Below are 13,898 nucleotides of genomic sequence, written 5' to 3' on the forward strand. Positions count from 1 at the left end.
TGGATGACATTTGTTACCGAGTTCTGCATGGCAGCAGCCCAAAAGGTCAGTCAGCCTACTCCTTCTGTGGTTGGACATGGCCACATTTGCTCACCTCTCAAAGGTCACCATTTGGTACCAGCTGAGTTTTGCAGGCTCTAAGGCAGTCACCGACACCAGGACCCCAGAGCTGGGTGACCTCATTCCTCAGGCCTCATGTTCACAGAACCTCATCCACCCCGTTCTTAGGAAATCTCTGTCCATCACATGACTACATGCATCCTTGAACCCTTCTTTCCTTCTTGGATGCCTCTGCCAACTGCATCATTGTCCTTATCCCTGGAGCCTCCAGAGTCCATCACAAAGATCCAGATCCATCACAATCTTAGTCTCTCTGTGCCTTGGCCAACTCAGCTCCTGCGATCCCTTAGCATCCGAGACTGACTCACTGATAGATGAGTCCCTCTGCACCTCTCAGTCTCCCTCCTGTCGTGGTCAACCTTGACTGTCAACTTCACTGGACTAAGAAGCACTTAGGAAACTGGGAAAGTGCACCTCTGGAAGTGTCTGCCAGGGTATTTCCAGAGATAATCAGGTCACAAGGACTCTGACCAATAATAAATCAATCCCTTAATGAATGCGTGCTTTTGTGTTACTGAGAGAAGGTGAAAGGTGAGGCCTAGCTGGAGGAAGTAGGTCACTGGGGGTGTGCCCTTTAGGGTCCTCTCTTGTCCCAGCCCCTCCCTGTATCTCTTTTCTCTGTTACCATTGTTGTTGTTTTGAGACAGGGTCTCACTATGTAGCCCTTGCAAGCTTGGAACTTGCTATACAGATCAGGCTGGCCTCAAAGTCATAGAGATTCTCCTGTTTCTGTCTCCTGGAATCAAAGTGCTAGGATTAAAGGTGTGTGTTGCCATACCTAGCTACCTTTGAACTCAATAAATTGCCTACTACAAGCCAGGGATGGTGGCACAAGCCTTTAATTCCAGCACTCAGGAGGCAGAGGTAGGTGGATCTCTGATTTCAAGGCTAGCCTAGTCTACAAAACAAGTTCAAGGACAGACAGGGCTACACAGAGAAATTCTGTCTCAAAAAAAAAAAAAAAGATTGCCTACTACATATGTAACACATACATGGCACATTCATGCTTCCCTGATTTTCAAGGCCCATCCCTTCTTCACTTCCTTTCCTACACACATGACAGAGGCACGAGAGCGTCAATTTCCTTGTCCTCTCTATTTTGAGAAAACCCCAACACAGGATCAACATTGCCCTGATGGTGGGTAGAGCCTGGGTAGAGATTATGTTTTCGTAGGCTTTTGTCTACATCAAGAATTCAATTAAATGATGCCACAAAGTCCACAGAACCACCTGGGATGAGGCAAGGAGTCGGTGGAGACTAGGAATAACGGTTAGAGAGGAAAGAAATAACGAATGTTCAAATGTGCACACGAAGAGTCCTCCTGCTTCTCTGTTTTACTGCCCCAAACAGCCAGGAACAGCCCTGGTGTCCTACTGTCTGCTTGACTGTCCTGGCTGATTCCGTGCTTCCACTGAACACTAAGGGCAGCAGCTGCTTCATTCACAGTGCCTCAGCTCTGCAGAACCTGAGACCAGAGAGCTTCCTAATTTCCCCAGCACCATGCCTTTCTGCTGGTTAATGGACACTGCCAGTTTGTTCACACAGGCCACCCTGGAATACGGCTTCCACTGATTCCTGCTGACATTGTACTGTTGTTTTGTTCATGACCTCAATGCCCGACTTACCTAGAACATGCGAGAAAATGATGATAATTCACTTACCTTTTTACAAGACACAGGCTTGGTATGTGTTCCAGGCTGACCTTGAATTCTCAGCTTTCTGCTCCCCACTTCCCACGTGCTGGGATTTTGTTTTCCTGTAATGTTGAATTTACTGTTCTGAATTTCATAACATGAACGGAGGACAACATGTCATCGAGTCATGTTCTCTTGACATCTTAGGTTATAATTGCTCCACTCCTATAGGGTGGTCTTTTTCGAAGATGACTACAGCCCAGCCTTCCACGTGGGAGAGCAGCCCCCTTTGCCAGAAATGTTCGCTGCATGCCTGGCATGACTTCCCATCCACCCAGGGCACACAGCAGTGCAACAAGGATGCGAGGCGGGAGAGGCGCTGACTGGAGGCATCTGTGGGCATTGTGCACCCAAATTCCCAGTGGCTGTTGGAGAAGACAGCTGCCTGACCCCTGGTTGGGCGCCTCCGGAAGGGAGGAGCGGCTGTCTGGATGGTGTTGGCAGGGGCACAGAGGTTAAAGGGCATCAGACACTACTGTGGTTGTTTGTTTTTACTCTTTACTGCTGCAGGCCACAAGAATATGAAGTAGAGATTCAGCTTCATATGATAAAGCTAGAACTTGAAGGGTCAAGGAATCCTTCTAGAGGAGAAGTCAAATATCAAGGAATATTTGATGCTATTCGGCTTTTAATATATCAGCTGTTTCCTGCTATTGATTTCTTGTGTGCTCATACACTCTGAGGCCATAACAGCAAACAGTATAAACTTCTCAGACCTACTGCTGATCTGTATTAAATAACACCCCTACAAAGACACTCCTAGGCCTAGGAAACAGGCGGATGTGTAAATGCATAGCTTTATTTCTTGTGCAAATGAAGCTCAGACCATTCCTTTCTCTCACAGGCCTAGTGGCATCCCAGAGCTATTTAGGGGCCCACCACCCAGCTCCCAAATAAAGACACAAAGGCTTATTATTTTTTATGAATGCCCAGCCTTAGCTTGGCTTGTTTATAGCCAGCTTTTCTTAACTTAAATTAACCCATCCACCTTTTGCCTCTGGGCTTTTACCTTTCTCTATTTCTGTATATTTTTCTTTACTTCTTACCCCATTGGCTGGCTGTGTAGCCAGATGGCTGGCCCCTGATGTCCTCCTCTCCTCCTCTTCTCACTCCTTGATCCCGCCTCCCAGATTTCTCCTATTTATTCTCTTTGCCTAGCAACCCAGCCTATCCTTTCTCCTGCCTTGCTATTGGCCATTCAGCTCTTTATTAGACCATCAGGTGTTTTAGACAGGCACAGTAACACAGCTTCACAGAGTTAAACAAATGCAACATAAAAGAGTGCAACATGCTGGACGGTGGTGGTGGTGCACACCTTTAATCCCAGCACTTAGGAGGCAGAGGCAGGCGGATCTTTGTGAGTTCGAGGCCAGCCTGGGCTACAGAGCGAGATCCAGGAAAGGCACAAAGCTACACAGAGAAACCTTGTCTTGAAAAACAAAAAAAAAAAACAAAAAAAAAAAAGTATGCAACACATCTTTGCACCATTAAACAAATGTTCCACAGCGTAAACAAATGTAACAAATCTTTAACTAATATTCTACAACACACCACCTCTGCTCCACTTGGTACTTAGGGTCACACAGGAATGACTTGTCTCACAGGCTATTTCTGGAAGCCACATATGACTTTATTGGTATGAAGCTCTATGCTCTTTTTGGGCAATTTGTTAATCTCTCATATGGGGCAGAGGTTTGGATAATATCTAAGGGAGAGAAGTAAGATAAAGACTCACATGGTCGCAAGCCCAGCTAGGGTGTCCCTGCCAGCTATGGCCAGTGTCTGGGCACTGGAGGGAGGACTGGACATTTTCTGGGAAGTCAAGCTAGTGACAGCAACAGGGTGGTCTGGCAGGCCTCTGTCTTGGGCACTGGGCCCTCTCTAGAGCTCTTGGAGGAACAGAGAGAGCTGTGTTGGAAGAGCCAGCTCCCAGGGCTGGTGCCAGGCATCACAAATTCTGTCTGAAGGGCAGAGTACAAGAGCAGGCTGCATCTCTTCACTGGAAAAAGCTAAAAGAGAGCTACAGTGGGGACACTATTAACTGACCTGCCCAGGAGTCCTTCCACTGGGATAGAATGGACTTCAGGGGCTGAGAAGGGACTACTGTTGTTAAGCAATGCCTTACTGCATCAATATGTAATATATATGGGTTTCATTGTTTTATTCAGCTCTGAGAATTGAACTTTGGGCCTCATACGTACTAGGTAAGTACTCTACCACTGAGCTATATTCTCAACTAAATATGAATCTACATATTTATTAATACATCTATTGGATAGATAGACAATTGATGGATGGAGAAACCGTAGAACCATGAAGTCCCAGTTGTATGGATAGGACTTGGCAGGGAGCAAGAATTGAGGTAGTAGAGACCACACCACACATAACCAGGCAAACATGTTTCAATCTTCCTAAGTTCCTTCCTCTCCTGTGTTCATCAAACCCCTTTGCTGTTCTTCTGGGCTCCCTTGCTACTCCAGCCTGGGAAGACAAGTGCATGTCTCTTACTACCTGGAGCTACTACTGGGCAGGGAACATGGGCACTGACTACATTGTGCAAAGAAGGTCATAATGATAGTTTTATCAGGCAACATGACTCGAATCGGTATCCAGAGATTTGGTCGAGTATTACTCCAGAGGTCCCTGTGAAGGCACCTTTAGAGAAGAGATTAGCATTGAAATCAGTAGCTTCTGAGTAAAGCCGATTATCCTCCCTGTGATGGGTTGGCCTCACCCAAAGGCTTGAAGGCTTTAAAAGAAAGATTGACCTTCTTCAGAGAGGGTGCTTGCCCACAGATTGTCTTCTCATTCAACTGCAGCATCCGCTCTTGCCTGACAGACGTGGACTGGCTTGTCTCCTGAGTTACTGGAGAATCAATATCTGTCTGTCTGCCCATCTATCCTTCAATCATCTATCCATCTAATACAGTGGTTCTCAACCTTCCTAATGCTGCTACTTTTTAAATACACTTCCTCATGTTGGGGTGACCCCCAGACATAAAATTATTTCATTGCTACTTCATAACTGTAACTTTGCTACTGTTGTGAATCATCATGTAAATATCTGATATGCAGAATAACTGTTATGCAACCCCTGTGAAAGGGTCACTGAACCCCAAAGGGGTCACCATCCACAGGTTGAGAACCACTGATCTAATAATAGATACATATGAGGCTCAAAATTCAATTACCATATGAGGCTCAAAATTCAATTACCAGCAGTTGGGAAAAACAATTAGATCCATATATACTACATGTTGCTACAGTAATGCACTGCTGAATTACAATATATTCTAAGAAAGATATTGTCTGGCTACCATGAACATCATGAAGTGCCCTTACACAAACCTAGATGGAGTAGCTTGCTATTCATCTGGGCCGTCACCCTGTTTGTTCTGTCTCAAGGTTTGAGGGCATACGTCCATCATGGCAGGGAAGGTATGATGGTTAACGTCCGTTGTCAGCTTGATGTGATTGTGAACACTTTCAGGAAACAAACTCTGGGAGTGTCTGTGAGGGTGAGATTCCAGAGAGATCTAACTGAAGAGGTGTCTTAGGTGCTGTTCCTTTGCTCTGATGAAACACCATGACAACTTATAGAAGAAAGCATTTAATTGAGAACTTGCTTACAGCTTCAGAGGGTTAGTCCATGATCATGATGGCGAGGAGCACAGCAGCAGGTAGGCATGTTGCTGGAGCAGTACCAGAGTAGGCACACACACACACACACACACACACACACACACACACACACACACACACACAGACAGAGACAGAGAGACAGAGAAATTGGGCCTGATGTATGCTTTTGAAACCTCAAAACTCAACTGCAGTGACACACTTCCTTCAACAAGGACACACTTCCTAATCCTTTTCAAATAGTTCCACTGATTTGAGTCCAGGCACTTGAACACATGAGTCCATGGGGATTATTCTAATTTAAACCACCACAGCAGGGAAGACCCACTCTGTGTACAGGCAGCATCATTCCATGGTCTACGGTCTAGGACAGAATGAAAAGGAGAAAACAAGTGGAGATGAGTAGGCATCCGTCTGCTTCCTGTGGACACCGTTGACCAGAGGTTTCATAGTCCTGCCAACACAGCTGAAGCTGCACTTTATGCCATGCCTCCCTGGCCATGCTGGACTGTATCCCTCATATATGAGCGGAAATAAACCCACCCTTCTCTCTGTCTTTAAGTTGCTTTTGCCAGGTGTTTGTCCCAGCAAAGAGGGAGCTGCTACTGAGGACCTGGCAGGAGGCACAGGAGACGACTGGTCACATCCATTTGATCAGGAAGTAGAGAGAAACAGGCACTCCCTGGCTTCCTCCCTCTTACCTGTCTATTCAGTTCAGGACCCCAGTCTGTAGGATGGTATCACACATTCAGGTCAGTCTTCCATCCTCACTTCGGGGTCTCTGGAAACCCTCTCACAGCCATGCTCAGGGCTGTGTTTCCCAGGTGATTCCACGTCCAACCAAGTTGACAGTGGGGACGAACCACCATAGGCTGTCATCTGGAGAGCTTCACGGATAACGAGCTTCTCATCTCAGGTCCCAGTGGCACAGTGGCCTCTCTGCTGTCTACACTTTCGCACGCACACTTGGACATCATCAATGGCTTCTTCAACCAGATCGTAGGCACAGCCCCTCTCCTTGTATGTGTATGCCGGCCAGTGCAGACACTTACAACCCTGTCCCCCATGGTCTGGACTTTGGCTCCTTCTTTCGAATCACACTTGCTGGATGGGGCTCAGAGGTCTTTAAGACCAGTAGGCTCTGGTGATGGGTGCCCATCGTCTCTGTCCTTCCAGACTCCACTGCTGGCATCTTCCCTTGCCATCTCCTGATTGACTGGAATTCAATGACTGGAATTGGCATGACTCAAGCAGGAGACTATGAAGCTGGCTCATGTGAGGGAGTACGTTTGAATGGGCAGCTGCCAACTCCCACCTCCCTTTCCCTGGAACATCTACCGACTATTCAGGGGGCCTCTTCCTGCAAGTCTCCCATGATCCCTTAAGAGGTTTAAAGGCTTCCTGTCTGCCCTGCATTATAGTCAGCCTCCTCTCCAGGATTTCTGTGAGACCCTTCTCAGTAGGACGGAAGTTGGGACAGCCTTCTGTGTCTCCCAGAGGGAGACTAGTCAGAGGTGCATGGGTGATTACATGTGTATGATTCCTCAGATATCCAAAGCAAGATTCCAAGCATTTGAAAGGGTCCTGACAATTTGGAGGGCACAGAGGAAAGTTCTAGGATGTGACAGTCTAGGATGTCATGGTTTCAAGGACTCTTGTGGAGGAAGATCTAGGTATGTGTGTTTTTAAGCAGAGCACATGCGCAGTTGCACTTTCTATTAAGTGGGGGTTTCCCTAGGATTTTGGAAAGGAGGCAGGCATAGCTCAGCTCTGGAGAGCTATTATGTCCTTGAGTAGGAGCTGAGTGACATTTTTTGTTTTAATGTGGGGGGGGGGGGGTAAAACCCTCATCATGTTTTTTTTTTTTTTTTCTTTTCTTTGTTTATTGAGACAGGGTCTTTACATGTAGCTCAGACTGGTCTGGCACTCACTATGTGCCCAGGCTGGCCTTAAACTCACAACTCTCTTCCTGCATCAGTCTTCCAAGTGAGCTACTGTTTTAAAAATATGTGTAGTAGATGTTACAGTCTAGGAATGGGGGTAGGGAGACTCTGTTTGTTTGTTTGTTTGGTTGGTTGGTTGGTTAGTTTTGGGAAACAAAGTTGCACTGAGTAGCCCAGGCTGGCCTTACACTTGTGGCTATCCTCCAGCCTCAGCTTCCTGAAGGCTGGAATTCCAGGCTTGAGTCACCATAGCCAGAGAGACTCCACTTTAAAAATCAGGTCTTCCCTCTTCCTGTCTCCCACCCAACAATGCACTCTTTTGCTTTTTATTTTAGCATTATAAAATGTATGTCTAAACTGGATTTTAAAATCTTTTTGATTTCGTAGCAACACCATTTAAAACAAACACACTATATGACAATACAAAATTACTCTATGTCTTTATTTTGGAAGTTGTGGTTTTCGCTTAAATTTTTTCTTTCAAGGAAATCAAGCATGAATTAACACATTAGCTTAAGACTCTGTAGGGTTAGTATCAACAATATTGCTGTTATCAACCCCCACATTTTGTTCCCACGTCAGTTCCTCAGGGCAGGGACAGCCTGGAGCTGCCGCCTCAGTGACAAGGGCTTTATCCTCCAGAGGATCTGCCAGCAGGGCCACTCTTTCCAGAAACATATTCTCGGGACTTCTCTGCATTTTCTGCCCTCAAGGCAGATTCACTTGCTGGCAGATAGGGCGCCACAGACATTCCTGTCAATAAGTGCAAACTTTCCACTGTTGGGTTTTAGAGAACTCTGCTAAGCCCTTTACTGTGGATTCCTTATGGTTCTTTTCTTTTCTTTTTTGAGGCAGGGTTTCTCTGTGTAGCCCTGGCTGTCCTGGAATTCGCTCTGTAGACCAGGCTGACCTCAAACTCACAGAGATCCGCCCGCCTTTGCCTCCCGAGTGCTGGGACTAAAAGTGTGTGCCACCACCGCCCGGCTCTTTTCTGATAGCTCCTTCTTTCTTGCCCCCTCTCCTTCATCTGCGGAGCAGGGTCCCTCATTGGTTAGCTGGTCAGAAACACCTGCAGGAGCTCTCTCTTCAGAGCCAACCTTGTCCACATCCTGCTACAAATAAAACCGCCCTGCTGAGTTTTACAACCTTTTCTTCTTGATAAACTCTTTTGAAGTCATGGATGATGCTCTCAAGTGGCTTCTAGATGTCATTCATATAGTCATTGGTGACATCACTTCCAACCCCAGCAAGGTACTTGATGTGATCATAGATGTCGCAAGCCTAGAATTGCATTAGAGTCTTGCCAGCATCGTCCTCCATTGTAGCAACAGCTTGGCCTGAGTTCCTGCTTGGGGAGTAGGACTTAAAGGCTGGTCCATGACTGGATCAAAGAAGTCCATCTTACATTGTGATGGAATGTCTGACGTGAGCCCTTGAAGGATGGGGGTTTATTTAGAAGGAATTAGTTTAGTTAGTTAGTTAGTTAGTTAGTTAGTTAGTTAGAAAGGGTACAGTATGTTATGGTGAGGAAGGCAGGGATGAGGGTATTTAATGTTTGCTACATCATGGTGGACCAAGAAGCAGACAGTTTACCAAGAAAAGGGGCTGATCTGTAACCCGTTGGCCCCTCCTCTCCCACATCCATTTCTACAATCTGTCAAAACAGCGCTACCAACAGGGGACCACGTGAGACTGTGGAGTACATTTCCTACTCAAACCTTGACCAACAAACCACGACCAAGGGTGGACCACCACTTTGATAATAGGTTGAGATTCCCCAGTAAAAGAAGGAATGTTTACCAATAATCAACAAACTCAGAAAGGTGTGGTGTTTACCAGCCAGTACTTCTCTACCTCTCTGGCTTGCCAAGTCGAAAGGCATCTTGGCAGAGGAGCTGAGTCACTAGGGACTCCTTACACTCCTGGAGGGCACTGGCAGTGTGTACACGTGTAATACACTGGAAGACTCGGAGGCACTCATTTGGCCAGAACTCAGAGGAGTTAACATGTAGCTTGCCATGTTGCCCCTAAGCAATTCATCTGTCCTGTCTGTAAAAATCTCTAGACTTGGCATTGCCTTGGACTCCTCGGGATGCAAAGTCCTTTCACACATCTGTCCCAGAGCAGGGAAGCTTCATTCACATTCAATATTTGCACAGTGAGTAGTTTTCCTCCACAAGCAACTGGTGCTGAATTCCCCACAATTCTTCAACTGCTCAAATACCCTTCTATGGTGTATGACCACATACATGTGACAGTATCACCAGGGACACCCTGTCAGGGCCTTCTAACACAATAATGGGGCTGAAAAATTCTTATTGCTCGTGATGTCATGGGAGTTCTGATGGCACAGGGTGGTGCATCACTCACTTGTCTGGGGTGAGGCCAGTGGCGACAAACTCACTGTAGAGTGGGTTGTATAAAGGTAGAGAAATGCAATCACATACAGGACAACATTTTGTTTATTTATTTGCCTTTTTTTTTTTTTGGAGACAAAATCTTGCTCTGTAGCCCAGGCTGTCCTCAAGAATGAGGTCCTTCTGGCTCAACCAGCCTCCTAAGTGCTGGAATCACAGTTGTGTAACAGAAATTTTATAATGATAAGAATGTTTTGCAATGATAATAAATGGCTGTGTTAATGGCTTAGTATTTACCACACTGTACTTTTTTTTAACCATTATTTTATGTTGCACTCCTGCTTTTAAAAAGGTTTTTACTGTAGAACAGTGAGCCAGCATCTTGATGGCATCATTTTCTCCTGGACCTGATGTGATCTTGTATTGCTCTGTCCGTTGTGACCTCCAGAGCACTGGGGTATGTCACACTGCTTTCACATGCAGCAGCCTCTCCTTCTAGGTCCACGGAGCTTCACTTGCCTCATGGGGCTACATTAACTTCTTCCAAGCCAAAGTCCAAGGACACTCACAAGGAGGATGGCATCCCTGATTCTCTACTTGCTTTACTCCATCTCTGTAACCAGAGGCTTTTCTCTGTCTGCCCCGTCCCTCAGCCGCTTTTATTATTTTGTCTATTTTCCCCCCCTGGAGCTGAGGACCGAATCCAGGGCCTTGCGCTTGCTAGGCAAGCGCTCTACCACTGAGCTAAATCCCCAACCCCTCTCAGCTGCTTTTAAATAATCATTCAGAGGCTTACATTGATTATAAATGCTTGGCTGATGGCTCAGGCTTATTACTAGCTAGCTCTTATATTTAAATTAACCCATTTCTGTTAATCTATGTGTCATTATGTGGCACATGACTTAACAGTTCTTTCACATCTTGCTTCTTGGGGGGCTCACAGCATGTACCCTGACTCCACCCTTCTTCATCTCTGTCTTCAGTTTGGATATACCACCTAAACGTATTCTGTCTCACCATTAGTCAAACAGCTTTATTTATCAATCAACGAGAGCAACATATATTCACAGCATACAGAAAGACATCCCACAGCTCATCTCTCTCGCCATTCAGTCTTCTTTCTGTTCCTCCCAACATCCCTTCTAAGTTGCCTCAGTCAGGGCATGCTCTGCTAGCCTATCTCCCTTCCCAGTTCCACTTCCAATTCTGCTCCTGGACCACATCCTCAGGTGTGGTCTTTGCCAGTCCCCACAGGCTTCAGCAGACATAGATTTCCTTCAAGGTTGCAGAGTTCATTGCAACTGGTCTTAGAACACTTGACTGGCTTCTTGGAACTGTCTTGCTTGAGGATGAGGTGGTGGGGGTCTCAGTTTATCCTATATCCCCTCTGTGCCTCCGAAAATTCTATGGCAGCAATACAAGTCAGAGCCGGAAGTGTACACAGGTGTAGGGCCAGAGTCTGAAGCCCAGCTTTGTAACACTTAGCCCATCTGAATGTCACATTGTATCTCAGTGAAGTGGGAAAGAAATTTCTACTTCTTTCAGAAGGCTGAGAAGCATGGCTGGCCAGGGGATTGTTCAGGATAAGACAGGTATCCTACGTGGTCCAGATGACCAGTGCCTGGAGGGCATGGCCTTGGTGAGCAAGGTTCAGGTGTGTTCCAGCGGGCAGCCAGCATCAGTAAATATCACCACTGGCTAACAACCCTGCTTTGGAAGAAGACCGAGACCTGTGAATCCACACTTTACCCTCAGCTTCTAAAACCCTAGGTTAAGGCTGAGCCTTGCAGCTCTTACCACCAGGGGGCGCCGTGAACTCTGGCCTCCATGCCCGAATGCTAGCAGTCAGATGTCCTTCTAGAACAGCAGGTCACTTTTCCAATAAAGCCATCAACAGGAATGGGAACAATTTCCCAAGAGAACTAAGGGCCTATATCGTCCGTAACTGTGCTCCACAACGTGCTTGGAAACGGGAAGCCGCGCTCTGAGCAGCTCCCTGAGGGTGACAGAAAACGCCGGCTGTGACAAGGAGATCTGAGTGGGATCAACTTTGGGAAGAATTGAGTACGAAAGTATCCACAGTAGAGACTTGAGCTCATGTCAGGACTCTTAGGGACAAGGGATTATATTAATAATACAGTATTAAATGAAAAGAGACCAGGAAAAAGATTTAGCATACCATCCCAGAAAAATGCTCTGAAGAGGCTCAGTCTGCTGGCAGATTCCTAAGACATCCTTTCTCCCACCCCAGGGACAGACCAGAGGGGTCAGCCCAGTACGGTTGCCAGGTTACTCACAGCACCAGGCACCCATGCCAGGCCTGCACCTCCTCCAACCTCTGTCCCGGCCTCCAGCACCGCCCTAGTGTGAATCATGACAGCCTCCCTTGGCAGGGGCTGTTGCCACACTTCCGAAATGCCTTTTCTGCCAACAGCTACCGCTTTCCATGGTGATTGCGTATCAGCTGCTTCCAGCTTCAGACTTCTTACCTCTTCCACTCTGCTTCCTCAGCCAGCAGCCATCTTAACTGATCTGCCAAAATCCCTCACTGTGGCTTCCAGAATCTCCTCTCCAGCCTGCCTTCCTCCCATGCCACCCGCCCCACCCTCGGCAGACTGTGAGCCTCTGGGGTTACACCATGGCTAGTTGATTAGCATCCCCAAACTTCTCAAAAACGTTTCTGAAATGGCTCTCCACTGTGGTTGGGCCTGCCACTGCCTCATCCTGGACCATAAGCCTTTTCTGACACCTGCCGAATGCTGTCCATCTTCTTTGCCCCAGCCCCGAGCCTCCACAATATGCCACACCTCGAAAGCACCTCCCATGTCACATGCTGTCCTCATCCCCTCGACACCACACTGACAATGCTGTGGGCACTCGTCTTTGTCAGCTCAGGCTCCATGACAAAATGTCATGGATGGTGACTTCAACAACTCAGCAACAGGCATTTATTTCTTGTCATTCTAGAGGGTGGATATCTACAGTCGAGGTGCTGGCGTGGCTGGTTTGGGTGAGGGCTGTCTTCCTGACCAGCAGATGGCTGCCTTCATGCCATCTTTATACAGCTTCTATCATTTTCTTTCAACCTTCCAACCCTATCAGGTTAGGACCCCACCTTCACGACTTCACTCGACCTCAGTTGTCCCTTACATGCCTCGCCTCCACAGATAGTCACTTGGGGAGTCACCACAATTCACCCCAAAACAACACCTGCATGGTAGCAATAGCTCACCTCTAGGTGTGGACACCGCACTAAAGTTTGTGTCTGAGTTACCTTATCCAGGCCACCATAGATACTCCTCAAAGCAGATATAACCTTCATCTTCATGCTCCAGAAAGTGAGAAGCAGAGAGATTAACCAGCCTGCAATGTAGCAGCAGCCTGGAGCTCCCAGCTCACGTCCGATGATCTCAGGACGGGAGTTTGTGCTGTAGACCTGGAATTAGATAAGCAGGACTTTGGTGCTGGGCTCTGAGATCCCTCAGCTGAAAGCCTTTATTCTCCCAGAATCCTCTCCCAATTAGAAGCTCCTAAAGCTCCCGGAGCTCAAACTACTATATCCTGTGACTTCAAAGACATAGGAAACCACTACAGTCTCTTCCTAATTCTATTCCCTTCCAGGGACCAGGCAGGAGTCCCCTTTCCTCTGCCTGAGTCCTGAATCTTCTGCCAGTTCTGCCTAGGGTAGCTTTAATCCTGGGAATACAGGCAAGCAAAACCCTGGCCTCCAAATCTGGCTCTACTCCTCTGGCCAGCGCTCAATCTCTGTGGGCCCCAGAGATTCCACCCCCCCTTCTCCCAGTCCTCACGTCTACACACTCAGTCTCACTCTCACTAGGTGTCCACGACCCCATCTGTGGCCCAGGTTCTGGACTTCCTCACAGCTCCTTTCTGCCATCTCTGTCCTGAAATATTCTAGCCAGGCTCCCTGAATCCACTTCAGAGAAATATTCAACCAGGCAGCCCAGTCCTAGAATAATCCACATGTCCAAACAATACAGTAGCCAGGGACTTCTAGACCTCTGCCGAGCCTTATTCGCTTCCAGACCTCTGCTGCTCACCAAAGCCTTCCTTTCCCAGTCTCATGTCTCATGCTCTTCTGGCCAGAAAACACCTTCTCTGCCTGTAGCCTGAAAATCTGTGT

General features: G+C 47.2%; 1 protein-coding gene across 1 annotated transcript in view; it reads right to left on the minus strand.

The window, feature by feature from the left end:
• The window catches only part of Inpp5d (inositol polyphosphate-5-phosphatase D), a 126,825-nt gene extending 113,630 nt beyond the window's left edge, over positions 1-13,195 (minus strand). Inside the window, exon 1 of the mRNA XM_052750500.1 lies at positions 13,029-13,195. Within this exon, the coding sequence (XP_052606460.1) occupies positions 13,029-13,045 (17 nt within the window). The 5' untranslated portion in view covers positions 13,046-13,195. The remainder of the gene's footprint in view (positions 1-13,028) is intronic.
• Positions 13,196-13,898: the final 703 nt, after the last annotated feature.

The sequence above is a fragment of the Peromyscus californicus genome, unplaced genomic scaffold, assembly GCF_007827085.1.
Source record: "Peromyscus californicus insignis strain IS unplaced genomic scaffold, ASM782708v3 Scaffold_21__1_contigs__length_65335640, whole genome shotgun sequence".
Taxonomy (NCBI): Eukaryota; Metazoa; Chordata; class Mammalia; order Rodentia; family Cricetidae; genus Peromyscus; species Peromyscus californicus.